At 40.3% G+C, this 27,935-nt stretch overlaps 1 protein-coding gene and 1 long non-coding RNA gene across 5 annotated transcripts; both read right to left on the bottom strand.

The window, feature by feature from the left end:
• Positions 1-412: 412 nt before the first annotated feature.
• On the bottom strand, positions 413-2,212 carry LOC148641317 (uncharacterized). 2 transcript variants are annotated; one of them, XR_015929807.1, is made up of 2 exons: positions 1,611-2,212; positions 413-1,088 (listed from the first exon to the last, which is right to left on the bottom strand). It is a non-coding gene; the product is annotated as an uncharacterized LOC148641317 (long non-coding RNA). The 2 variants fall into 2 exon arrangements; XR_015929808.1 differs by having other exon boundaries at positions 1,890-2,212.
• Positions 2,213-4,812: 2,600 nt separating this feature from the next.
• LOC148641316 (uncharacterized) lies at positions 4,813-23,419 on the bottom strand. 3 transcript variants are annotated; one of them, XM_088618029.1, is made up of 19 exons: positions 23,227-23,419; positions 16,095-16,175; positions 14,463-14,539; positions 14,030-14,314; positions 13,809-13,931; positions 13,561-13,729; positions 13,140-13,441; positions 12,840-13,047; positions 12,047-12,178; positions 11,794-11,933; positions 11,494-11,700; positions 11,085-11,302; positions 10,344-10,989; positions 8,700-9,832; positions 7,875-7,933; positions 7,422-7,701; positions 5,793-5,909; positions 5,545-5,693; positions 4,813-4,956 (listed from the first exon to the last, which is right to left on the bottom strand). In XM_088618029.1, exons 3-13 carry the CDS (start codon positions 14,486-14,488, stop codon positions 10,364-10,366), a joined length of 2,436 nt encoding a protein of 811 aa, XP_088474155.1. In that variant the 5' UTR covers positions 14,489-14,539; positions 16,095-16,175; positions 23,227-23,419; the 3' UTR covers positions 4,813-4,956; positions 5,545-5,693; positions 5,793-5,909; positions 7,422-7,701; positions 7,875-7,933; positions 8,700-9,832; positions 10,344-10,363. The 3 variants fall into 3 exon arrangements, with proteins under 3 accessions (XP_088474155.1, XP_088474157.1, XP_088474156.1); XM_088618031.1 differs by having other exon boundaries at positions 13,561-13,711; XM_088618030.1 differs by having other exon boundaries at positions 23,340-23,417.
• Between the last annotated feature and the right edge of the window lie 4,516 nt (positions 23,420-27,935).

Below are 27,935 nucleotides of genomic sequence, written 5' to 3'. Positions count from 1 at the left end.
GGAACTACAACGGTATCTGATCGTCTTCGAACCTCCGACTTTCGTTCTTGATTAATGAAAACATTCTTGGCAAATGCTTTCACTTTCGTCTGTCTTGCGCCAGCCCAAGAATTTCACCTCTAGCGGCGCAATACGAATGCCCCCGGCCATCCCTCTTAATCGTGGCACCAGTTCCGGAAACCCACAAAATAGAACCGGAGTCCTATTCCATTATTCCTAGCTAAAACACTTATCCATACTCGGTTGAATTTCACATACTTTTCACTTTGAAAGTCAGCTGTGAAATCATTAAGAAATTAATGATACAACTGATTTTTCTCTTCACTAAACTTACCAAATTCTCAGAGTAGAGTTATCTGTGAATTCCTTTGACCTGCTGTGGTCTGCACAATCGGTAAGAATCACAGAACAATGAGGGGCCAATTTTAATACATTGCAATCTTACAGTTTGTTTCATACATTTTTTAGTTATGAGATCAAAAATAAAAAAAATATTTTAATCCCAAAACAAGAAGCAGTCATTGTTCATGATGGTCACAATTAGAAGTTGTATTGAAATTATATAGAAAATCTAAAAGTTTGAAAAAGCTAATTGCGCAATAATTTTTATTATTTTTTTATAAATTATGGCAATAAAATATGACAGCATTCACAACTAGTATGGTTAAACTCAATTGATTTTTATATAACATATTTCATAACAAGGTTGACCTGAGACACTTAACATAGCTGGGTGATGATACATGATGTTACAATATAGAAAGAGTAAAAGCCAGAAGATAACTGAGGAGAGGAACCAAAAACTCCTTAGTAAGGAGAGAAAAAAAACCTCTAGGGGTCCAAGATCAACTGACTGCCCAACCCCTCTGGGTATGCTAACATTATACAATTAGAAAAATAGTTTGGAGGCAAAAGACAAAACTCTCGCACAGTCCTATTTTCAGTTTTTCTGCATTATTGATTTCTTCTTCAAAGGTGTTAGGCAGGTGAAAATTTGTGATTTGTCCTGAGCAGCACTGTCATCCTGGTCATCACACCTCTTCATGTACATCCTTGCATCTTTTCTGGTAGTGAATGGCAGGTGACAGCTACAAAAAATAACATATGCATAATCATTATGATTGTGTTGAAAACAAAATTAAAAAATAAAAGCCTAAGCAACTCTGTGCATTAACATTTCTAATATTCACAATTGTGAATCATTAAAAAACAAATGCAGTAGAATTAGGCTGTGAAACTGATCAAATGCCATAAGCCCTATTCAAATTCGTGACTGATTTTCCAGGATGGAGACAATTTTATTTTGTTTAAGAAACTGATCTCTGTCGTAAATAGAAATCCCAGCTCAGTGATAGAAACTAGCCATGTTAGCAGATTATTACTTTACAGTTTAAAAAGTAATTAATTAATGTGGTCACAAATAATATCTTGGCTTTCAGACCATAATATGCTTTTAACAGTTTACTGAAAAAATGTTCCCCGCAGTTTAGCTCCAAAATGAAAATGAAATGGTTTCATTTTGTGTTATGTCAAGGGTGTCCACTGTATAGAAATTCAATTTTAAAACATTGTTGAAATGACAAACCACTGGAAATACAGGTTTATCTAACCTCTAACTCATTAACAATGTTCATTGCTGTTGTCCTTAAACTTTTCAGAAATTTTAATTAAGAAAATAAAGCAATTGTTCCGTAGACTAATCTTTTGTGTTCTGTTCGCTGTGAATCAGAAAGGTGCTGTTCTTGAAGTCCAGTCAGTCTCTGTTATCTTTCTTCCCAAGAGGAATGCCATCTAATTCCATCAAACTTCTTTTTCTTCTGCTTGTCTAAGGATGAACTGAAATGAAGCAATTAGTATTTCAGTGGCAGAACATAATCTGTCATATATACCTCTCCAGTGCTTTCGATGCACAAATGGTGTCCTGATGAAAAATTCTTCTGTTTGGTAATGTTGGGCAGTTTCAAAAGAAGCTTATCGATATGATTATCAAAAATCTATTCTGTAGATAATGAAAGAAAATAACTAAAAAATCAGAGTAAGAATTATTATCCAGACTTATCTTTCTGTTCTCTTTCAATAAGAACGGTGTTATTAATGAAGTCCAGTCGGTCTCATTCCATCTCTCTTCCCAAGAGGCTGCCCATCTAATGCTGCTGAAAACTCCATTGTCCATTCTGGGAATGCTGTGCTGTTCAGATAGTGTCAACAAATTTCAAAAATAGTTCACATCTTTAAATCTTTTTGTTTTGTTTACAGCATGTGGCATTTTTTTGCAGTAACAATTGAGTGGGGTATTTAATTTGGCTCTATGCTCTTCTGAAAATCATTTGTTGGGCATCTCATACCCCCCCCCCCCCCCAATATACTTGCTATACTTGCTGATGAGAATGAGAAATGCCATATTCTAGATAATAAAATAAACAGAATTCTAACCATAATTTCAAGCTACAAGAAAATACATATCTGCAAAACTTGTGCTTTCATATACCTACTAAATATTGTTTTAAATGCTTAGTGATCCAACAACTCCAGAGCCTGTTCTTCTCCTTGAAATGATTTCCTTGAAACACTGAAATCAAAGAGGAGCTCTTCTCTTTCAGCAATATCCCTATTTGCCAAAAACAGAATTGTCAGGATGGGCTGTTCGTTGATTATGAATGTCTCTAATACAGGTCTGATGTTGTCCCTTTTCTTAGAGAAATGTATCTGCATTCCGATCGTCTCCTTATCTTGATGACAGGTGCAGTGTTCACCACAAGCGTCAATGCACATTTTTTGTACAGGTCCATCAAAAAAGATAAATATTTCATTTCTCCTTCTGGCATCTGTTCCATTAGGGCTTCTGCAGCTGTCTTTGTGATGACCTCACCATGAAAATCACACACAACCTCTCCCTTCTGGAAACGTCTGGAAGTCAAGACCTTCTTCCCTTTCACAGGATCGACAACGATGTGCAGGCCTTTCCACCTTTGACGCTTTACCAACTTTTTAATTTCATTATCATTTGGTGGCAGTTCCAAGTTTGTCTTCCACTTCTCAAGAACGTCAGATGCTGTTGATGCATTGGCTGACCATCCCATCTTTTGAATATAACAGGTTACCTGTCTTTCTGTTGGTAACTGTCTAGCGTAATGGTCTGGAAAGAAAATGACAATATACATTCTCAGAATATATTCTAAACTTACATTAAGTGTTTGTTGGTGAAAATAATTGATTTGTACATTTACCAGCAATATTCTGCTGTCTCATCTTCCTCTGCTCTGTTCTCCACCTGTCATAACAGTGACGGTCATGACTTCCAGTCAGGCTAACACGCTTCTTCTTTTTGGGAAGCTGTCCATCTAATGTCACCGGAAACACCTGTATCAGTTGTTGGAAGGCTGTAGAATAATCCAACTTCGTAGAAGTAAATCCTGCAGCTGCCATAGTGGATCTTGACCTTGATCTGTTGTAAGTATTTAAATAAAATATCACAGGTCTTTGTAACACAATGTAAAAAATGAATGAAAAGGGAATATTAGATTCCAACTTACTCCACAAGTGGTGTGCGTTGTTCAGAGTCTGATGTTTTCTCCCGTGAGCTTGACCTGAAGTTAAAAAAATAAGTAATTGTGTAATTGTAGTTTTGTGAGATACTGATTTTGTTTACTCATTTTGAGATCACAGTGACACTTACTGCGATCCTTCTTCTGCAAAGCCTTCAATCACTTCGATTGCTGAGCAGATGTTGGCATGTGTCAGCATTCTATAAGGTTTCTCTGCCGTAGAATTGGAATGTGCTAAATTATCTGCAACAATGCTCTTCTGTGCATCTGTTACATTTATTGCGGCCGTCTCAAATGCCCTCCTGGCAACCTGGCTAGTAATGAATGGCAAGCAGTACCTACAAAATAAACAAGCAACCATATGTGATCATTTCCAACTCACCAAAAAAAAAAAAAAGATGCTGATGGACAAAAGAAATACAACATTTTCCGGAATAATAATACTATACCTTAGTTGCTATAGTTATAGCTTATGTACTTTCACAAAAAGTTGTCAATTTGTCTGACCAGCAATAAAGCTAGTACAGTGAGGCATTGCAACTTGGCAATCATGCAAAAGCTCATTAGGTGCACTACAATGAGGTCCAGGTGAAACATTGTCAGAACCAGGTCACCTTTTAAAAAGACTTAATTCAAAGCTTAGGTCACTGCAAGGAAAAGGCCACACCTAGTCAGTTGTCTGTGCATTCCATAATGCCTTGAATGTCACCAGAAAAAAGGAAGGGAGCCATTGGCATGCTGCAGGCTGGGGGCAGAGTGTGGAGGTGTTGCATTTATTTTTCCATCAGTTTATATTAATTATATATATTTAATATATAATATAATATTATTATAATATATAATATTATAATAATATTATTCTGCTTACTTCTTATACAGTCTTCTCAAGTCGTTGGTAGGATTGTAAATAGGATCTCCAGCAGATGAAATGAAAAACTTCTCTTCCTCCTGTCCACAGCTGCTGTCCTTGGCAGTAGAGTGCAGTTGTGTGAAGTACACATGAAACATCTGATGGAAAACAAAATGCAATTATGGTACATTCCAAATATTCTTAGATATTGCAAATGATGGTAGCTATACAGGGAGAGGTCTTTTTTTCTATATTAACATGTATTTTAATTGGCTTCTATGAAAATTGCCTGTGGTTTAAGTGTGTGTGTCTTGTGATGGACTGGTGTCACATTATGTGTGTTCCTCTGCTTTGCACCCACCGCTTGACAGGAAGGTTCCAGTTCTACCACAACCCTTAAGGGATATTTCAGTGTAGCCATCAACTTAGATGTTCCTCTTCTTCATTCAATGCAAAGGACGCCAATTGCTGTGATGCAGTTTTGTGCTCTTTCACACCAATTATGACCATTTTTTGTCCACTTGGTGAAACAACAGTCTTTCTTTGCATCCATTCCTCAACCTGTAATAGCAAGAAAATAAAATAAATATGCCAACCTGTAAGACGATCGCAAACCCCTACTCTTAAAGGCGCTCCAGCCCTTCCTCATTTGCCTCATTCACCGCATCTGTTCCTTGTTCCTACCCTGTTTCAGTTCACCTCTAAAAGCCAGGCGCTCACTTCACTGGAGGCTCTGCACCTGATCTCCGCATCGTGCGAGCCCGGGTCCTGGTTGTGCCTGGCTCTGTTGTGTTTTTAGCTTCCTGCTCCTGTTCCTGTTCCCCCCGCCGGTCCCGACCCGGCACCTGTTTTTAATCCCTGGTTTTTGGATAGATTACATGGACATGGACCTTTGCTTTTTTTGTTGGATTCTCCCTTGGACTTATTCTTTGGATTGTTTGCCTCGGCCACACTTCCCCGGATCACCAGCACTGCATGGACACGCCCCCCTGTTTTCATCCCCCATTTCCTGCATGACTTTTTCCCCAGTGTTTCCTCACAATGATGTTTATGGCTGACATCATTTCACATGGGTGAAAGCTAAGGAATAAAAACATGTACAATGGAGATACCACTGCTTAATTTTAAATGCCTTTAAAAAATAAATACCTCCTGAGAACAATTTGCCACTCCCAAATCCTTGGTAAGGTACTGTTTGAATCCAGCCAGGAGGAGCATCCAGGGAGTGCTTTCTATAGAGTCCAGCTTGGGCCACTCTCTTCAGGAGAGCCTGCTGATACTTTTTAACTACTGGGGGTCTGTAAGAATATAAAACACCGGTTTAAACATTTAATACCTATAAGACAAATTAGAATTTTAGTAAAAAATAGATACATCGGAAAAATAAAAAGTCTTACTGCTGATAGAGTTCTTTGGAGCTCACATCTTCCCCTTCCTTATCTGCTTCTGCTTCAATTTCTGGAGCAGCCTCTGGCATCTCTTCCTCCTGGACAGTGGCCTCTTGCTCAGGGCCGCTGGAATACAGGTAGATTAATAATAATAATAATAATAATAATAATAATAAACTTTATTTTATATAGCGCCTTTAAAGGTGGCTTCTCAAAGCGCTTTACAGGATGACAATAACAATAAATAAGAAGACTACAACAATAAATAAGAAAAATTCACAAGACAGGACACAATTATAATTACAACAATACAACAATAACAATAGAGGAGACTGTGGAAGATGGTATTAAGAAGAGCAGAGGGGTGAAGAATGGAACCAGTTAAGTAAAGGCTTTTCTGAAAAGGAGGGTTTTGAGTCTGGATTTGAAGGAGTTTAGAGAAGGTGACTCTCTAATATCCTTGGGCAAGGAGTTCCAGAGCTTGGGGGCATAGCAGGAGAAGGCCCTGTCACCCATACAATGTAGACGGGCTTGGGGGACAGTAAGGAGGGCAGAATTTGAAGAGCGGAGGTTGCGAGGTGGGGAGTAGGGCGATAAAAGTTCAGACAGGTATTGAGGTGCCAAGCCATGTAAAGCCTTGTAGGTGAGCATGAGGATTTTAAAGTCTACGCGGAATTTGACCGGAAGCCAGTGCAAGGACTCCAGGATAGGAGTAATGTGAACACTTGCACTAGATCTGGTCAGGATTCTGGCTGCTGAATTTTGGACATACTGCAGCTTGTTCAGAGTAGATTTAGATACCCCAGGGAGCAGAGCATTGCAGTAGTCAATTCGAGAGAATACAAATATGTTGATCAGTTTTTCAGCCACAGTTAATGATAGCATAGGGCGTAGTCTTGCGATATTTCTAAGGTGAAAAAAAGATGTTTTGACAGTATGCTGTACATGTGGGTCGAATGTTAAGCCAGAATCGAATATAACCCCAAGGTTTTTCAATTTTGATTGGAGCTCAAGTACAGAGCCATCTACAGACAGGGTTACAGGACTGGCTTTACGAAGTTGATGGGGGGTACCAATAAGCATGACTTCAGTCTTGTCACAGTTAAGATGAAGGAAGTTTTGAGTCATCCAAATTTTTATGTCAGAGATGCAATTAGATAGAATAGAGACAGCCACATCAGTGTCGGGTTTGGTATGGATGTATATTTGAGTATCGTCAGCGTAAAAATGAAAGCTGAGGCCATGTGATCTTAAAAGCTGACCAAGTGGGAACATGTAAATGCTGAAGAGCAAGGGGCCCAGTATTGAGCCCTGAGGGACACCAGACTTGAGAAGACCAATTTCAGACCTGTACCCATTGAGAGAGACAAAGTGACAGTGATCAGTGAGGTAAGACTTAAACCATTTGAGGGCAGTGTCAGAGACTCCAAACACAGTCTCGAGACGAGAAAGCAAGATGTTATGGTCAACAGTGTCAAAGGCAGCACTGAGATCAAGAAGGATGAGTATGGAAAGAGAACCAGAATCAGAAGCTATTAGGAGATCGCAAGATTCTTTTCAACATGCTTTAACATAATATGTTGTAACAATGATTTCAAAAAGAAACTACAGAAGCCTTACAAATTAAAAATATCTCACCGTGCCAATGTGTCTTCAGGCTTCCCACGTACAAAAAGGCCCAAGGACTCCAGCAGTCTTACAACCACTGTCCCGTTTGCCTCACCAGACACGATCTCTGTTTTGTTGTAATCCACGATGGCCCTGTTCTTCAGGTGATTTATCTTTCCTCGCCTGTTGAGAGGCCATCCTGATCTCCTCTGCCGTGGCGTGCTTCGTACACGCCCTCTTCAAGTGAGCAGGAAGCTGATCAAAAGTATTCAGGCACATCTTACACACCAGGGGAATCCTTGCGGGTTTCCTTTGAAAATAAATAATATAATTTGTGTATAGAAACAAGCTAAGACTGATTTCTTAAATTATCCTTAATTTTCTCTCTCATAGTTTGAGCATAATGATTTTATTGTATTTATATCAGAATTGCTCATTGCTACAAATGAAATAATGGCTTAATATAAAAAAGTGAACTCTTACTTGGTCTCAGTCACAAACTTTCCAATAGGAGCCATTGTGGAGTTCAAAAACTGCTGGTCCTAGAAGTGGGGAAGGAATTTTATAAGATAAATTGAATTACAACAGAAGGACTGGCTGAGGGAACACTGGAATATATACAAATTCCAACTAGTGAGGAGTCCATATAGACAATGCTACCTTTCATATTCAGTATAAGATGGAGAGATTAAATTGGCCCTGAAAATTCACTGCAATGAGAAACTGCTCCTGCCACTGTATATGAACAAACATACATGCTCATCTATATTCATTTGCAGTTACATTATTGCAATGAATCTGTATCCAAAAAAGGATGTGCTCCATCTCGTCAGTAGATTGGATTCCAAAACTGATTTGGGTCAATATACATTACCTTAGAAGATAAGGTACAGTCTACTGTAGGGAAACATTAACTTAGAAAGCATTGGCCTTCCCCGGGGGGCAGGTAGGTGCAAAAGATAAACCTTTATGCTATCTTTATCTTAAGATAAGTGGCAAAGCAGTATTTTTCCAAGTTTCACCAAGCTCATCATGTTGCCATAGTAGACAAAGTTCTATAAAATGTTAAATAAACAGCATCTTGGTCTTTCAATACTGTACAAGGTGAATTAAACTGTCCCTGGTAATGCAAAGTAATGAGAAGCATCCCAGAAACTTTATCTCTAGAAACATTAGCTGTTTTATACTATCATGTAATTTAGTGTGATGTTGTCAGAATTCAAGGACATTATCACACACAGAAATTGGTTCAGTTGAATCTAAAAAACACAGCTAAACATGGGTTTAAATGTAAAATAGAAGTCTTACCTCTTGTCAGAATCCTCCTGAATGATAGCTACATACACGATGTCCCTCTTGGATCCATGGCAGTGATGCAGCATTAATCTCCCAGCCCATATCATATCATATCAACTTGTGGGCTCTGTTCTGGGTGAAATCAAACTGTCTTTTATGAAGCACAATCAGTCTCAGTCCATCTCTTCCCAAGAGGCTGCTGAAACATTACAATGCACTTCTGTTGTGTCTGCATGTTCTCCTGGACCTCAATCAGCTGCTTTGTGGCTTCTCATGTGTCCTACTGGCAACATGCCAGGAGATGAGTGGCAGGCGGACTCTACAAAACAGCAGAAGCACATTAATATGATTTTGTTGAAGGCACAATGAAAGAACAACTTCAAGAACTCCATTTGTTGCACTTTTCTATTGCTTTGAAATTCTCAGAAACCTGTCATATTTTAAAAGCTGCAGTGGACTGAGTCTGCTTATCTGCTCCAATGCAGTAAATCATTATGGAATGTGATAGACTTTGCTGGGGAGTGACACCTGTTAGAGTAAAAAATCTCCTTTGTGTAAGAGACAGGTCTCTATTAAACAGAAATCACAGCTCAGTCATAGATAGGAACCGCTATAGCTAATAATTGAAACCGGCCAGGACCGATAGTCGACAATAATTGAAACCGCTATAGCTAATAATTGCCTCTCAATTCCAAAATCAACTGGATTTGGTGCTCTGAATAATTTTTTTTTTCAATTAAAATAATTACAACAGTTTATGGCTAAAATGAAAATAAAATGCAGTCATTGTAGATTCGGTCTACGGCATCTATTGAACTGCAATTAAAGTTTTAAAACATTCTTGTAAAGATAAATCACTTTTCATTAAATGTCTAACTTCTTAATGAGGTTTTAAAATATCTCTGTAGTCCAAAAATAATTGCTGTAGTCCTTAGCCTTTTCAGAAACCTTCACTAAAAGGTTTAAGGAATTGTTATCTAGACTCATCTTGTAGGCTCTGTTCTTGGTGTCATTCATGAAGTTTAGTGAGTCTCAGCCGATGTCTCTTCCCAAGCGGCTGCCCATCTAATGCTGCTGGAAACTCCAGTGTCCGTTCTGGGAATGCTGGGCCATCACCCGTCTTCTGACAATCATATCTCCTTTGTCTGTGAACAATACATTCATAAATCAATAATTAGTGTAACACATCGTCTCAAAAAGATTTGAGAGTTTGTTTAATTTCAACTGACCCAAAAGCAGATGTCTTACACTGAAAAAGATTATTTGCATTGCTCCACTGATCATGAACTAATTGGAAAACTTTTAAGTGGAGTGATCGCTCTTTTGAAACATTCAGATAAAGTTGACAGTTTTTCAAAAGTGGTGACAATTAGACCTCTTCATTCCAAAACTTTCAATAAGAACAAGAGCTGGGCAGATGTCTCATAGTGTTTTGTCTTGGGAATATTTGTGTGGGATGGCTAATCAGCCTCTATGCTCTTCTGAGCTTCATCTATCTAATTTTTACTGTCTCTTATCCCCTCCTGTTGCCCTAGCTGTTGGAGAATGAGACATGTCATCTTCAAAACAATGACACACACAATACTGAGATAGATTTCAAGTCACAAGAAGACACTATCTTTAATAGCTGAAAGAAAATATGTTCAACATACTTACAAAGTATTTTCTGGAACTGGTTAGTTATCCAACCACTCTAGAGCCTGTACTTCACCCTGAAATGATTTCCTCGAAACTCTGTAATCAAAGAGGAGCTCCTCTCCCTCAGCAATGTCCCTCTTCGCTATAAACAGAATTCTCATGACGGGCTGTCCGTTGATTATGAATGACTCTCTGACAGCCCTGATGTTGTCTTTTTTCTTAGAGGAATTTATCCACCTTCCGATCGTCTCCTTATCCGGGTGGCAGGCGCAATGTTCTTCACAAGCATCAATGCACATTTTTTGTGCAGGTCCGTCAAAAAAGAAAAGACGTCTCATTTTTCCCTCTGCCATATGTGCCATTAGGACTTCTGCAGTTGTCTTTGTGATGACCTCGCCATGGTAATCACATACCACCTCTGCCTTCTGGAAACGCCTGGAAGTCACAACCTTCTTCCCCTTCACTGGATCGTCAGTGATAGTCAGGCCTCTCCAGGTTTGACGCTTTACCAGCTTTTTAATTTGCCTTACATTTGGTTGTGCACCTGTGTTGGGCTTCCACTTCTCAAGCACTTCAGATGCTTTTGGTGTATTTGCAGTCCAGCTCATCTTTTGAAAATAGCGAGTCACCTGGCCTTCCGTTGGTAACCGGAAAGCGTAATGGTCTGGAATGAAAACCAGAACAGAAACCCTCAGAAATGATTCCAAATTCACTTTCTTTGTCTGTTTCTCTGTGAAAATAATTGATATGTAAACTTACCAATAATGTTCTGCAGTCTCATCTTCCTCTGATCTGATCTCCACCTGTCGTAACAGTGTCGGTCATGACTTCCAGTCAGTCTCAGGCGCTCTTTCTTTCTGGGAAGCTGCCCGTCTAACAACACTGGAAACTCCCGTGTCAGCTCCTGGAAGGCTGTTGCATCATCCATCTTTGGATTTCCAGATCCTGCAGCTGCCACAGTGCATTTTGGTGTTGATCTGATGTAAAAACGAATATTAGATCACAATAATCTCTGTAACACATTGGCTGAAAAGAACTGAAAGCAGTGTTATACAGCAGATGCGCATATGCAGCACTGAGTGGCGATTGCTCTTTCAAAAGCATTAAGTAATTGCTGTTTATGACACAAGAATATTTTGTCATCTGTTCAGAACATGGTGATACTTACTGAGCTCCCTCCTCTGCAACACCTTCAATGACTTCAATGGCTGAGCAGATGTTGTCATGTGTCAGTATCCTATAGTGTTTCTCTGCAGTACCATCTGAGTGGGCCAGATAATCCGCCACAATGCTGTTCTGTGCATCTGTGAGCCTCTTTGTGGCCGTCTCAAATGCCCTCCTGGCAGCCTGGCTGGTGATGAATGAGAGGTGGTATCTACAAAATAAACACATACACAAAGTGTATGATTGTTTCCAAGCCACAGACAGTTTGATTAATACATTAAAACAACTTTGTGATTTGGTTTACTTCTCATGCAGTCTTCGCAGGTCATTGGAAGGACTATAAATTGGCTCCCCCACAGAAGAAATGAAAAAATGTTCAGTCTCTGTTCCACAGATGCTGTCAGTGGCAGTACAGCGTAGTTTAGTGAAGTAAAGGTGAAACATCTGAAATAACAGACAAAATGCAGTTATTGTACTTTGTATTGTATTGTTGAATGCCGAAGACAGATGTTGACAATGAACTGGAGAGAGTATATCAACGTAACTTTCACACTTACATGTTCCTCTTCTTCATTCAGTGCAAAGCATGTCAGCTGCTGTGAGGAGGTTGTGTGCTTTTTCACTGCTATTATCACCAGTTTTTGCCCTCTTTGTGACACAAAATTCTTTCTCTGCATCCATTCCTGGACCTGAAATCACAAGCAATTCAATAAATAATAACTGATTCATAACTGCCAATGATCATTTTACAGTATCAACAGCAGCACCCAGCAATGAAGTGTATGGAGAGTGTTGAGTGTTTCAATCAGTCAGTCTGACCCACTTGGCTGGGTGCTAAGCTTCTGTAGGACGAGGCAGCTGGGATCCCAATGAGGACTCACAAGTAGGGGATGGTATGGAAGAGAGGTGCCAAGAGGTGGAAGCGAGATAAATGTGAAAGAGAGAAGGGGCTTACATATAACATGAGGAGGTGTCATCAAGAATGATTATGATTTAGTGCCGCTGAGGCTGTTTGAACTTGATGTTTGCCATTCACTAACTCTTGTTACATATGAAGTTACTGAAGAGAAGCTGGGGTGGAAATCAAATTCCACTCTCATACTTCCACTGTCCAATCTCTCTGACTGAACACAGAGCTTAGAGCATCTTCTCCCCCACCCTTCCCTCCAGTCCAGGATCACTGGCACAGCAGGTCTCCCTGTAAAGGCCCTAAGTTACAGGAGCGCCACCTAAATGACAGCGATGAGCCCTGACCAGCACTGTTATTCTGTCTCTTTATGAATGTCAGATCATTGTTTCATTGTTAGAATTTGGCCAAACAACTGAAATATGCATGACTGTCATGCTTACTGTCATATTCTTTACCACCCGTGGGTGCTGTAGGTGCTTCAGCTGGAGAATGGCCTGCAGGTAATACAGCACAAGAAGCTGCTCAGGCATGGTGATGTCTTCAGAGGTGTGCGTCTTCTTCAGTATCCGCTCCACATCTCTCTTTGCAGCCCTCAGCACCTTCCAGCAGTCACTGGCGCTCGGCCCAGGAGTCTGCAGCTGTCTGTATCTGTGGCAAAAGGAGTAGTACCATCAATGTCAATTCCCATCATGTACTGGAACTGGAAACCAACTGGAATCAGAGTTCCAAATGGAACATACCTCTTTCTGATTACTTCCTTTGAGACATCCTTGCTTTTTTTCTGCTGAATGTCCTTTAGGATGCTCTGGAAGATGATGATGATGTTAGCCAGGCTGGGATCCTCCTGTCTTAGGTTGGTGGCATTCAGGATGTAGCACAGGAACCGGTTGATATTTTTGATGTAATTAGCAATGGTTTGGTGAGACAGTCCAGTCATCCTCAGTTGGTAAAAAAAATTGCGTGTTTTGGGAATGTCCTTCACAAACATCAAGGATGCTTTAGACGGATCCATAAAAAACAGAAATCTGGAAACGTTGTGTATCTAAAAAAAATGGTTTTAGGGTTTATTTTTAGGACTGGCACAATCTCAGATGGGTAAATTCTGTGCGAATGATTTAAAATATGTACTTTGTGAGCCTCTGCCCAGTTTTAAATACCTACCTCCTGAGAGCAGTTTACCACACCCAAGTCCTGGATAAGGTACTGTTTAAACCCAGCCAGGAGAGGAACATCCAGATTGTGTTTTCTGTATAGTCCAGCCCGGGCCACTCTCTTCCGGAGAGCCTGCTGATAACTCTTCACTACTGGGGTCCTGTAGGGATATAGGACACTAATCACAGAATGATTTCATACATAAGAGAGCCGGTGGAATTATTAATCAAAATGGAAACATGAGAGGAAAGTCTTACTGCTGCTCCAGTTCTTCAGACCTCCCATGTTCCCCTTCATCTTCCTCGTCCTCCTCAGTCTCTGGAGGAGCCTGCGGCAGCTCTTTCTGCTGGACTGCATGCGCTTCCTCAGGGCATCTGGAACTGTAAAAGTACCATTTCATAAAATACTAACCGAGATAACCGGTTTCAAAAAAGCCTTTGAAAATACAATGAAGAAATGGCAAAATTGAATCTCTCACCTTGCTGGTTTGTCTTCAGGTTTCCCACGTACAAAACAGCCCATGGACTCCACCAGTCTCACAGCTAGGTTCCTATTTGCCTTGTCAAACAATAGCTCTATGCTCTCGTAATCCACAACATGCCCATTCCTCAGGTGATTCATCAAATCCTTCCTGGCCTGGCGAGAGGTCATCCTGATCTCCTCTGGTGTGGCTTGCTTCATACACACCCTCTTCAAGTGAGCAGGAAGCTGGTCAAATGTCCTCAGGCATATCTTGCATACCAGGGGAATCCTGTTGGGTTTCCTAAGACAACATAGAAAAATGTTTGTCTATAGAAACAAGAGAAAGCCTACATTTTCCTAATTAAGCTTTCTCCCTAATTGTATTTTATCAGCTAGGTACATGATTCTGAAATAAAACATGACTTTGTACAACAACAATGAACTCTTACTTGGTGGATGTTCCAACTGAAGCCATGTGAGATCTGTCCCCAGACGTCTTCAGATGTAAAAGACTGAGGGAATTTTCCTTTTCAAAAGATACATGAAGAATTAAGTCTACATTATTAATATCAGGGGAAGTCAAAATGAATTAGCTAAAACAATTCCCTTAGGTTCCCATCTAATTGCCAGCAACCATACCACCCTGCAACTCACAACTGGCAACCCACTGAAGCTAAGCAGGTGTGAGCCTTGTCAGTACCTGGATGGGAGACCTCCTGAGAAAAAGGAAAGTAATTAAAGTAAGGCTGCTGGAAGAGGTGTTAGTGGTGCCAGCAGGGAACGCTCACCCTGCAGTCTATGTGGGTCTTAATGCCCCAGAGTAGTGACAGAGAAACTGTACTGTAGAAAGGTGCCGTCTTTCGGATGGGTCGTAAAACTGACCTGTTGGGTCCTGACCCCCTGTGGTGTTACCCCAGCATCGTGGCTAAATTTCCCATTGGCCTTTACCAATCATGGCCTCATAATAATCCCTATTTATGAATTGGCTTTATCACACTGTTCTTCTCCCCACTGAGAGCTGGTGTGGTAAGTATTCTGGCACACGATGGCTGCCATCACATCAGAAAGAAATGAGTTTTACATTTGTTCTGTAAGTACTTTTTCAGAGATGTTCTGAACAATAACACATTAAAAGATAACTGTATAATATTCATATTTAAATGAAATCTTAGTGCTATTTTACATATTCCAATAAACAGAGAATGTTTGAAAGTCTCTAAACAATGGGAGATGAGTTAGGAAGTCTTAAAGTTTTAATCGTAGTCTTTAAAAGCAATAAATATCATGTCAAAACTAAAAATCAGTAAGATCATTGGGGCACATTAAGCTCTGCTTCCACTTTCCTTATTCAATATTCTGACACTGTTATATCTTCCATAAGCTTCTGTGAAGATGTATGCATACCCACAAAACAGTTAAGATATATGGCAATAAGAATCCATGGTTCTCAAAAGAATTACAAGACCTGTGCCATAAAGAGAACAGGTCTTTTATCATGGTTGACTGAACTGAATATATCTCTGACAAATCAAATCCGGTGAACACAGGATCCAGGTGGTCTGCACAGTGACATATTGTCTAGAGCCCTTCAATCAAGATTCTCAAAGAGCACATCAAACTGAAGTTTACCTGGCAGGCTGGGGCCTTTGACCAGATTTTTTGTTTCATAATTGGTCATTTTTTTCTTTTTCTTCACAGTTTCAGAGTGTCCACTCTAAATCCTGGTCCTGAATCTTCAAAAAAATCGTGCCCTAATGGCTACAAGCCAGACCAACTGCTCTGAGCTAGAAGGCTATGAATGGCTTTGAGCATCTGGCGCTTAAGCACCTCCAGCTGTGCCCATCTCCCCTGTTGGATCCTTAACAGTCTGCCTCTCGGGCAATCAAGTCTGCTGAGGATGCTGTTAACCTGGCTCTCCACTTGACACTCCAGCACTTGGAAGAACCATATTTCTGCTCGTTGCTTTGTTTGGATTTTAGATTGGCCTTCATCACCATTAACCCACATAAACTAATTATTAAGTTGGTAGTAGTGTTGTTGGCCTGTATAAGCATATATGATGTTTAAATACAATTTCTTACCTTTTGTCGGCAATATTGATTGCAGAAGCTGAACTCAGATGTTAATGATAGAAAATCCAGATCTTCAGGTTTTTTCTACCGCTTAAATAGAGGAGAAATTGAAAATGCATCCAACAGTAGAAATGCTGAAGAGCTCATCCAGTGAGTTGTGTCTCAGATGGAATTGGTGTCTCTAGTGAGTAGAGAGATGTGGCTTATCAAAAGAAATCAGTTCGGCTGCTCCACCCCCGCAGTCTCCTCCCCTCCTCCAAGCCCAGCCTTTTATTCAATCTAACGAACCAGATCATGTCACGGAAAATAACGGCTTTCATATTAGCACACATCACTAGAAAAGGATTATATTTCTATATTTCTCTTACATACAATTTATTTACAAGTGTTGTTATTGCGTGGTCCCTTCATTGCCCTTCATTGTGTGGTTCCCATATGTTTGTACAGTAAATACAGCGGGAGGAGTTTTACTCACTACACTCAAAACTTACAGTACAGAGACGTTCTGAAGGACAAAACATAACGATTCTTAATCCCACAAGAAAGAAAAGAACAATCTTAATGTTAAGACATAATAAATTGTGTTCTTTCCAGTAGTAATTTGTACTACCAACCAGCCCATCATTGGGAACAGTCCAATTACCCATTAATGTAATGATTCCTCGTTCTACTTCTTTTTGAGAAGAAGAGATTTTAAAAAAATCAGGAAGAAGTAAGAGTGCAAAGGAATATTTTAATGATCTCTAGTTAAATTGGAGAATGAACTGCCTCTCTGTCCCCCAGTCTGAGAACAGCAGGTGTCTGTCTCAGGTTACACCCAGACCCTCACAGACACAGGAGATGGAGGCTATAACATCCTGACTCTGAATGTCTCTCTGTGGACTTCTCTGAATGTCTGAATGTCTCTAACTATCTACTTAGCATGTCAATCAGCCCCATCAGTCTGTGCAGGAAGGGAAACTACTGAAGCTAACCTCCAACCTGAAATTAGATTCCATGAGACACAATTATCTGTCTTTAGCGCCACGGTGAAAACAAAACTAAAACAATAATGAGAGTACGTTAATAAAGGAACAAGTAATAGGTTTATCCATGCTGAAAAGAGAAAGAAAAAATTCATCTGTGAAGCCTTCTTCAGGTGTGAGCAGGGGTGAATATTTTAATAAACCTGTGTGAGCAAGATCTGTGATCTACATGAGACTTGGAAGAAGGTACATAGTGACATATTACATATATTGAGAATCTCAGTCATTATATACATCATGCTAACACACACTCTTCTGAAAAAATAAGAATATCATATTAAATACATCATGCTAACAGTGACAGACCTTGCTTCAGTGTGCCTCAGTGCTTTCACTCCACCTACACTCTTCTGAAGAAATTAGACGGAATGGAGGAACATGCGGTAAGATGTTGGTGCCACAATAATATTTTCTTGGTTAGCTGAATACCCAGCTATATAAATAGACTAAACACAAAGAAAAGTCTTTTCTGATCACTATTACATAATGTGAAATGTACAGTACACAAAATTAATTTCATAGACTCACTTCAACAATTTATAAATAACATGAACAAAAATCACATTTCTGACAGAGCGCCACTATGAAGCTGAAATGCAGCACTCATGGTGTGTTCAACTAGCACTCACATTTTAAATGAGCAATTAACATCTTACACATTAATCTCTAACCCAGACATTAAATGATTATTTTCCTGATATGCAAACTAAAATATCTTCATTTAATTCTGAATGTTTAATTTGTTGCCTTGCTACAGAGTAAAATATTTTTGATGCGAAAGTGTCTGGTTCTTATGCCGCTTCAGATTTGTTGACATTTTTCAACTTATAATGTTAGCCACATTCTGCTTCCTTATCTTCAGTAATATTGAAATAATAAAAGAGTTTTTCTTGGTTTGCTCGTCGTATATAAAGTATCTCAGACTCCAAATCTTTTTCTTCCAGCTGAAAGCAAGGAGAACCACAAACATTTATTTCATCTCCTCGCCTTTTCTTTTTTCTAATCAAGGTGCTCCGATTTGAATCTTTAATCTAATTAGCACAGTGTATACATCTCATTGTCTGTCTACGTAGCAATCAATTAACACACAATGGGGATTCATGACGGGGGGTGTGGGGAAGACCGAATGGAAAGAACTGCAGCTCAACAAAGGAGAAGAGGAGAGAGAGCAGCATACCCTGATACTGGAGATTCTCACACAGCAGTAGCCCTGAGGGGTGCCTCAGGGCTACTGCTGTGTGAGAATCTCACAGCTCTGGGATTATTCCCAACGCAGCCGGCTTGCTACTGGCCAGACAGAAAGTAAATGCGTAAACGGCCAACTTCATGTGATGAAAATAATTTCCGTTTGAGTTTAGTCAAACAGGTCATTTTGACTCATCCTAATTCACTCAAATAAAAATGCAAAGCAATTTAGTCTTCATCACGGTCACTGTGGATTTTATTCGCTAGCATTTCGTCATTGTTAACTAAAATAAGAAAAAGCTAATTAATGACTTAGCAAAGCACATCTATGATGAAGAAAAATATATATAATAATTATAATCCAGATGATTGGGGCATTGGTGCATGGCTACAGTCTGTGCTAGGAACCTGGAGACGGTCTCTGGTTCAATACATATTTGTGTGTCTGGTATTTTTTGTTATGATCATACTGTTAATATCCTGCTTGAAAAACATGTGGACTAAAGCTGCTGCTTCTGTGCTAATTGTACGCCCTGAAGGGATCATGAAGGTCAAAAAATGATTTCATGGGAAAGGTTCTCTTATCTAGTGGCAGAACCTGATGGGTAGAACAGTATAGTTTTAAGGGGGGTTACCCTTGGGAGTGATTCCCATAGATGCACATTATTATTATGGTTTGTTTGTTCATAATAAGATGTTTTGCAGGAACGGACCAAAGACAAATTTTACAACTTCAGCTAGAATTGTTCTGCAAAACGACACAGCTGAGGCAGTGGAACAATGTGTAGATTTTTCTAAGAGTTATTACCCAGCTGTTGACCAATCTTGTAAAAAAAAAACCCTAAGAAAAATGCTGGGCTCCAGCCCGCAGGGATTTACCTGTGCTGTAAGAACTAATGAGTGAATAAGGAGACTGGATTCTGGTGAAAGACTTCAGGAAAAAGAAATGGTGTTCACTCAGGTGGAGGGGGCCGTACCAAGGCTGCTGACCACTGCAACTGCTGTGAAAGTCACGGAAAGGGTGCCCTGGATTCATGCTTCCCACTGTAAAAAGGTCACAAACGAACTGAGCAAAGCGCAGGAGTGATGTCTCCACATGATAGATGGGGATCACATGCTTGGGACTGATGTGCACAGCTTTTTTCCTTTTTATGTGGAAGCCTGTCACCACCCAGAAAGAGGAAGAATCTAAACGCGAAGCCTCTTTGTATACAAACTGGCTGAATGAAACTGATAATGAGGGGGATATGAGTAATTTGTGGTATAAACTTATAAATCATACTGTAAAGTTAAAGGAACTTAATGCATCTTGTTATGTATGTGCTTTAATGCCTCATTCTAGAGCCTCACCCATTTCTCTCCTGGTTAGAATCACTGTTTGGGCCAGGGGGAATGTTTTTCTTTAAGTTACTAACACCAATTATAGTAGCTGTGATACTTGTCTTCCTGTTTTTGTGTTGCTGTACGACATATATTATTCCACTGCTTTGAAAAATGGTAATGAATATGTTTGCGTATCAGTATGTTCTGATAAGAATGCAAGAATCCGAAGTATGGGAGCCTCCTGGGAGTCCATATGAAGAATCTAACTTTTAATCATTTTCAAGAATAAAAAGGAGGGAATTGAAGTGGAAATCTAATAAGTAAATTGATTCTTAAAATGTAGAGAGCTTTGCAAAAAATATATTGGTGCTTTTAGATAATATATTTCAAGGATGTAACTGCTGTGCTACAGTACGTGCAGAATTTTAGAAAACAGTGCGTCAACAAAGTACACTGTTTAGGTTACTTTAGAAGACAATGTACCAAAACAATATATGCTGTCTGGGTCATTAGAATTAGCCAAAAGTAACTGATTAGCTTTGAATAACAAGTCTAGTGCTTCTTCTCTCACTCTATGATGTAATCTGTTTTGTCTTAGGGAAAGGGGAAGTTTTAGAAGGAGCAAAGCGCTGAGCTTTTTTACAGCGCAACGTCTTATAAAAACCCTGTACTGCTTGTAACAAATTGAGTCTCTGGTTGCACTTTGCGAAGTGGCAGCAGGGCTCCCAATATTGCAATATTGAAATAAAGACCTTACTCAGGTGAGAACTCTCTCTTGTGGCTTCCTTGATAGTTATATTTCCATGACAATTTGGGGGCTCGTCCGGGATCACAAACCTGAACGCGAATGGCTGCTGAAACTCCATCCGGACACGGATAATTTTAGTAAAATTGGACGAACCTCGGAGGATAAATTGTTTATCCTTCCAGAGACGCATCTGGAGAATTGGCAGCTGTCTGACGTCAGTAAGTTATCCTTAAAAATTAATAGCTTGAGAAGCGAGCCACAGGGGTGTTCTCACGCGGGTCTGGGACTCATATAAAGAACTTATCTTAACACAGACCTGTGGTTTTTGCTCTGCGGAGTAGTTAATGTGATAAGGTTCTAAGTAAGGCACCGATCGGTAAAAATGGGAAATTAAAATTCAAAGACGAAAATGGGACCGAGCAGTCCAGCAAAAGTACATGTACGACAAATTCAGAGAAACAATTATAGCCTGGGTTAGAGTAAAAAAAATGTTTTATGTTCATGAACTGTAAAGCTAGGGTAATAGGTGTAAGGGAACTTGCACATAATTTATATATGATAATTAGGGGCCCATAACTATGAAGGATCTTTGTAAGTGAATCAGAATGGACAGAGGAAAGTTGAATTAGGAAAAAGAAGTTTCCTGAAGAAGGGGAAACTTAGAAGAGAAGGAGAAGAAAGGAAAGAAAGTGAATTGGAAAACTTATGTAATGGAAAGAGGAATCACAGAAATAATGGGAAGCTTCAAAAAAGACTAGTCTTGAAACTAAAGAACAGCAAGCTGCAGCTAAAGTCATGGCCATGCCTTTTAAAAAGAAAAAGTCTCCACCGAAATTAGAAAGCGGTCCGGAGCCAAAGCCTTTTCACTTGTTCGTGAAATGCCAATGTGCACTTTTCCAGGTCCAGAAGGAACTCCAGCATATGTACATTGACTTTGGTCTCCTAGTGAATTATTTGCATTAGTTAAGTCTTTTCCTAAATTGCCTGATGACCGTAAAGAATTTAGAAGAAAGGAAAGCCTTGTTCTTGATTGTCTTAAGCCTAATTACAGTGACATAACCTTGTTGCTAGATCATATTGTTCCTAAAGGTTTACAACGTCCTCTAAAAAGGAGGAGGCAGATTGGCGGATATGTGACCCAAATGATGACGAAGTATCCATCTAAATTAAACCACACGAACATGGAGAGGAAAAGTTAGGCAGCCACTTCTAAAAAGAGGTAAGGACTCCACTTTTCTAAAAAGTCCCTTGTCCTCTCCATGTTGCTGTGGTGGGTTCAGGGTTTTCCTGAAGCTGAAGCGAGTACAGCAGAAAAATGAGTTAATGGTGTATGTGTTTTTAGATGCCTGTTTTGTGAAGGTGGGGTAGAAAAAGAGGGATTGCTGAAGGAATAGCGTCTCACCCTGCCCGTGCGAAAAAATCCAGGTGTTGCATCCTGGTACACGACTGCAGTACGGCTGAAGGTAGTAACTAGAACTATACTCGCAGAAGAGCCGAGGGTGGTAACTCGATTCAACTGTGTGTTTAAAGCCAGGATTTGGAACCTGGTCCATGTTCCCGAATTGTGATAGTTCGTCAGTTTGTCTCGACTGGGGGATTCCGCGGGGCGCGTGGGAGACGTGAAAATGGTTTGGTGTGAAGAAAAAAAAGTTTGATTAATCCAAAGTGAAACTTAAAAGAAATATTGACTGTCAGACGGAATTTAGGCTGAACAGGAATGTAGAAAAGTGTATGAACATTTGGATAAAAATAAACAATAGTTAGAGGAATATTTGAGAATTCAACAGAATATCATAGATGAGATGCAAAAATCCCTGATGGAAGAGCTAAAAGCAATGGCTGAACGAAACGAAGTTATATATGCAGAAAAAGAAACAGCAAAAAAAGAAATCACGCCTTAAGAGAGAATCTGGGAGAAGGGTGGGGATTAGTGTGGAGATTTTTGAAAGAGCATTACCCACCGAAAACTGATTAGAGAAAAGTAACAGCATGTCAGCAGAAGGAAGTGAGGATGTTTCAGATTTTACAGAAATGTTTATAGCTTTATGGATAGTATACTCGGGGTTAGCCGATGAAAAGGAAGTGAACGAAGATACTTCCACAGTAATAAAACAAATTTACTTGAGTGTGTTAAAACCTGATGTTGCCTAGAATGTACAACTATGCTTTCCTGATATTACGGACAGCGGAGACAGATTTGATTTAATAACTCGCGAAGCATGCATGCAGAAGTGCGAGCGCTGCAAATGAGAGGTAAAAAGACTCCCAAGGAGGAGAAAAGGGAGCCGCCAGTTTGTCGAAATTATTGTGCGACTTTAATGTTATACCGAGATATAAAACCCCAAAGACAAAACTACTAATAAGCTGGTGTGCAGTTACTGTTTTTTGGAGAAATTGTAAGAAAGAGGCTTGATTTCACAATTAAAGAACACGTCAGAAGCTGAAACGAGAGCCGTGTGTGAACTAACAGTTTTAATCTAGTAAACCCCTCTGTAGCCTTCCTAAATTTATCTCAGGATTTAAATAAAAGTGAAATAATCTTACAGTGTGCAGTAACTGGGGGACACAGGAGCACAGCTGTCCTGTTTTTAGACTAAAACAGCATAAAGATGTGATATAACGTTTTCTAACGGGTAACAGGAGGCTACAGGAGAAGGGGTGCAAGGGTTGTGTTTAAAGCAAATATAAGCTGTCACAGTCTGCTTGGGAAAAGATGTACAGTTTCAACTACTGATGTGGGTGGGGGACACCCCAGACCTATTTTAGGCCCAGACTGCAGCCTTTTATAAGGAATTACTGCATGAAATAGCATTTATGTAAACTAACTCAATAGAGTTATGTGATATTGTGATTGTTTTACCTAATGAGGGAATCCATAAGGCCGGGCTACTCCAAGTATTTGTAACGCTGCTCTGTAGAGGTGAAAAGGATCCGATGCAGATGCAGGAGTCGCAGGGAGGTAAGTAAACGTACCGAGCAAATCCAGGAGCTGAGTCGTAGTCCGAAGGCGAAGGTAAGTCGAGATCCGGTAAAGGCACTGGTGGCGAACAATCCAAAACATGAGACAGAATCGTAGTCGAAAAGAGAGCTACAGGGTCAAATCCAAAACAGGCAATGATAGCAAACAATCCAAGGGGCGAGACGAGATCCGAAGTTCGAAGGCAAAAGGTGCAGGCAGAATTCCAGGAAGGCAAAAGAGGGGTAAGAACGCTAGGCTGAGCAACAAGTAGAGAACTCAATACCGAGCAACGGGAATCAGGTACGAATGGTATAAATAACCCGGCGTGCCACACGGTAGAGCAATTGCAGGTGTGTTAACTCGTGCGGCGGCGCTTGTTAGTAGTAATCCCCTGCTGGTGCTGATTGGCTCGCTTACGTGTTGATCTCAGCTGGCTGGTGGTCGTGACAGTATTGGATCTTGAGAGGAAAAAAAGGAGTATAAAACCAACTACATGATAAAGCCAGGGTGAATGCCTTCTCAGAACGAGCTTGTCTAGTGACGTATTGGTTTAAGGGGGGTAGTGCAGTATAAAGACAAAATTGCCTTGACCCCTGCAGCAGAAACTGTTTTTGATGTTTTGAAACAAGCTTTCTTGCAGACACTGGCCCTGGACTGGATTCCCTAAGACGGATCATCTGTATGTAATCTGTATGTAAGTGAAAGAAATGGGTTATGAGCCGTTGTGCTGGTGCAGGAGCATGGAGATAGGCATCGTCTGGTGGGTTATTATTATTCAGGACCCCTTGATGCGGTGGCCAAGGGGCCGTGTTTATGTGTTGTGCAGGCTACCTGCCTGGCTGTATAAACTGTGAATAATCTGGTGTAGAACTAGCAGACCGAATGAAAAGATTTAATTGAAACTTGTAAATATGGTAAATGGAAAATTGTAGCAATTTATATAGACTGTATATATACATTTGGTGTATGCCACAATTTTGGATGGCAGTGAAGGAATAGGGATTTCCCCAACATGTCAGGGACTCCAGTCAAGAATGCTGGGTTTGTCTCTGAACTGTTAGAAGCTTTGCAGCTGCTGACTGAAGTAGCTGTGGTAAAGTGTAAATCACATAATAAAGAAATGTTTCCAGTAACTCGGGGGAACAACTTTGCAGATGTAGCGGTCAGGTGAGCAGTCCTGGTAGAACAGGGGTCTGAGACCCCTGTGAAACCTCTGTTGGTGAAAAAGGGACAGCTACAGGATATTCAGGCTGAGGCCTCTAAAGCAGAGAAAAGGACATGGTTAGAAAAGAGTGTGGTGCTGCCAGCACACTGGACGCTCTGCATGCCCTCACAGCCTAATGCCCTTTGTAGCTCGACAAATGCACTCTGTCGGACACCTGTGTGCGAGTTAAATGGTGTGCCGGTTACCCAAACCTGGGTGGGGACTGTGTTTGAAGCAGTAGCCACTTATGTGGTATCTCAATGTGATCCTTATCAAAGGAACTCAACTACAGTTCAGGTGCAGGTGCTACAGCTCAAAAGGCCTGCTCCTGAGAAACCTTTCATGCAGTAGCAAATGTTTACAATTTACAATTGTAAAGGGAAACCTTGGCTCTTATAATCTGTTTTCCCAGTGGGTTGCTGTCACTGCCTCTGTGTCTACCAAACACTTGATGATGGAGATAAGCCCTCGGTGGGCACTGCCCTACCGCTTGTATTATGATCAGGCTGTGGCTGCATTAATCGGGGTGAGATGGACTGAGATCACCCTCAGTCTGCTGGAACAGTGGAATGAAGGAACAGAACTCTAAAAGATCGACTAGACATCAGACTGAAGGAACGCCATGGGATGCGGGCTGGATCAAACAGAACTGTGTAATAGAGCCTGTTTGATATCATCACAGGCCAATCAACGAAACTTCCTGGAGGGATGAATTTGGCGAATGGATTGTTGAATTTGCTAATTCTCTATTATAGTATTTTAGGTTGTTAATTGAAGTGGTGCACGGGGCTGTTGAACAGGTGCTGGACGCTTGGAGACTTCCAGCAGAGGGAAGACACGACCTGATACCTGGCGAGTGGGTGTGGGTGAGGAAGATATACCCTGCCAGATGTTGCAACCCTGCTGGGAAGGACCATATCAAGTGCAACTGACTACCGACTCTGCCATCTGAGTGACAGGATGAGATCGCTGGATCTACGCATTGCGCCGACACCGAACCACTGCACCAGAGACTGAGTGAACATTAATTATTATATTGTCACTGTTTCTGTGTTTGTTGAGCTTCTTGAGGTGGGGGCGACAGTGTACCTGTTTAGTGTAAGGAGTTTTACTTTTATAAATGGGGATATGGAATCAATACTTTATCAGTCAGCCACAAATAATAATCAGAGCTCATGTTGGGATTGTATTGCTATAAAAGATGCTCTTGGGAGTAATCCCCTTTGATAGAGGTGATTATTTAGGTTTATTGGCATAGGTAAATAGCCCTGCTTTTAGTCTGAATGTAACTCAGATGTATTAGAATGGAAATAACTGTATGCTCCTCGCTATAATCACAGTTTTAGGCCATTCTCTATTAGGGTGATAGACAGCTGTTTAGGTGAGCAAAGACTAAACAGTACTTGTATTCTAGACAATTATTAGCAAATTAATGACTTAGCAAAGCACATCTATGATGAAGAAAAATATATATCATAATTATAATCCAGATGATTGGGGCATTGGTGCATGGCTACAGTCTGTGCTAGGAACCTGGAGAGGTTCTCTGGTTCAATACATATTTGTGTGTCTGGTATTATTCATTATGATCATACTGTTAATATCCTGCTTGAAAAACATGTGGAAAAATCACATTTCTGACAGAGCGCCACTATGAAGCTGAAATGCAGCACTCATGGTGTGTTCAACTAGCACTCACATTTTAAATGAGCAACTAACATCTTACACGTTAATCTCTAACCCAGACATTAAATGATTATTTTCCTGATATGCAAACTAAAATATTTTCATTTAATTCTGAATGTTTAATTTGTTGCCTTGCTACAGAGTAAAATGTTTTTGATGCGAAAGTGTCTGGTTCTGCGCTTCTTATGCCGCTTCAGATTTGTTGACATTTTTCAATTTATAATGTTAGCCACATTCTGCTTCCTTATCTTCAGTAATATTGAAATAACAAAAGAGTTTTTCTTGGTTTGCTCATCGTATATAAAGTATCTCAGACTCCAAATCTTTTTCTTCCAGCTGAAAGCAAGGAGAACCACAAACATTTATTTCATCTCCTCGCCTTTTCTTTTTTCTAATCAAGGTGCTCCGATTTGAATCTTTAATCTAATTAGCACAGTGTATACATCTCATTGTCTATCTACGTAGCAATCAATAAACACACAATGGGGATTCATGACGGGGGGTGTGGGGAAGACCGAATGGAAAGAACTGCAGCTCAACAAAGGAGAAGAGGAGAGAGAGCAGCATACCCTGATACTGGAGATTCTCACACAGCAGTAGCCCTGAGGGGTGCCTCAGGGCTACTGCTGTGTGAGAATCTTACAGCTCTGGGATTATTCCCAACGCAGCCGGCTTGCTACTGGCCAGACAGAAAGTAAATGCGTAAACGGCCAACTTCATGTGATGAAAATAATTTCCGTTTGAGTTTAGTCAAACAGGTCATTTTGACTCATCCTAATTCACTCAAATAAAAATGCAAAGCAATTTAGTCTTCATCACGGTCACTGTGGATTTTATTCGCTAGCATTTCGTCATTGTTAACTAAAATGAGAAAAAGCTAATTAATGACTTAGCAAAGCACATCTATGATGAAGAAAAATATATATCATAATTATAATCCAGATGATTGGGGCATTGGTGCATGGCTACAGTCTGTGCTAGGAACACAAAAATAACATAAGAGTTATTACCCAGCTGTTGACCAATCTTGTAAAAAAAAACCCTTAGAAAAATGCTGGGCTCCAGCCCGCAGGGATTTACCTGTGCTGTAAGAACTAATGAGTGAATAAGGAGACTGGATTCTGGTGAAAGACTTCAGGAAAAAGAAATGGTGTTCACTCAGGTGGAGGGGGCCGTACCAAGGCTGCTGACCACTGCAACTGCTGTGAAAGTTACGGAAAGGGTGCCCTGGATTCATGCTTCCCACTGTAAAAAGGTCACAAACGAACTGAGCAAAGTGCAGGAGTGATGTCTCCACATGATAGATGGGGATCACATTCTTGGGACTGATGTGCACAGCTTTTTTCCTTTTTGTGTGGAAGCCTGTCACCACCCAGAAAGAGGAAGAATCTAAACGCGAAGCCTCTTTGTATACAAACTGGCTGAATGAAACTGATAATGAGGGGGATATGAGTAATTTGTGGTATAAACTTATAAATCATACTGTAAAAGTAAAGGAACTTAATGCATCTTGTTATGTATGTGCTTTAATGCCTCATTCTAGAGCCTCACCCATTTCTCTCCTGGTTAGAATCACTGTTTGGGCCAGGGGGAATGTTTTTCTTTAAGTTACTAACACCAATTATAGTAGCTGTGATACTTGTCTTCCTGTTTTTGTGTTGCTGTACGACATATATTATTCCACTGCTTTGAAAAATGGTAATGAATATGTTTGCGCATC

This window comes from Lepisosteus platostomus, chromosome 24, assembly GCF_059453375.1.
Source record: "Lepisosteus platostomus isolate fLepPlt1 chromosome 24, fLepPlt1.hap1, whole genome shotgun sequence".
NCBI classification, from domain to species: domain Eukaryota; kingdom Metazoa; phylum Chordata; class Actinopteri; order Semionotiformes; family Lepisosteidae; genus Lepisosteus; species Lepisosteus platostomus.
This window is presented reverse-complemented; position numbering and strand designations above follow the sequence as displayed.

Excerpts from the sequence above, each read along its gene's own strand:
- LOC148641316 (XM_088618029.1), bottom strand. The coding sequence starts at position 14,488 with ATGGCTTCAGTTGGAACATCCACCAA. Across the intron at positions 13,442-13,560 it reads TGGTAAACTGCTCTCAGGAG|ATACACAACGTTTCCAGATT; the intron begins GTAGGTATTTAA and ends CATTTTTTTTAG. Across the intron at positions 10,990-11,084 it reads GAGACTGCAGAACATTATTG|ACCATTACGCTTTCCGGTTA; the intron begins GTAAGTTTACAT and ends TTTTCATTCCAG.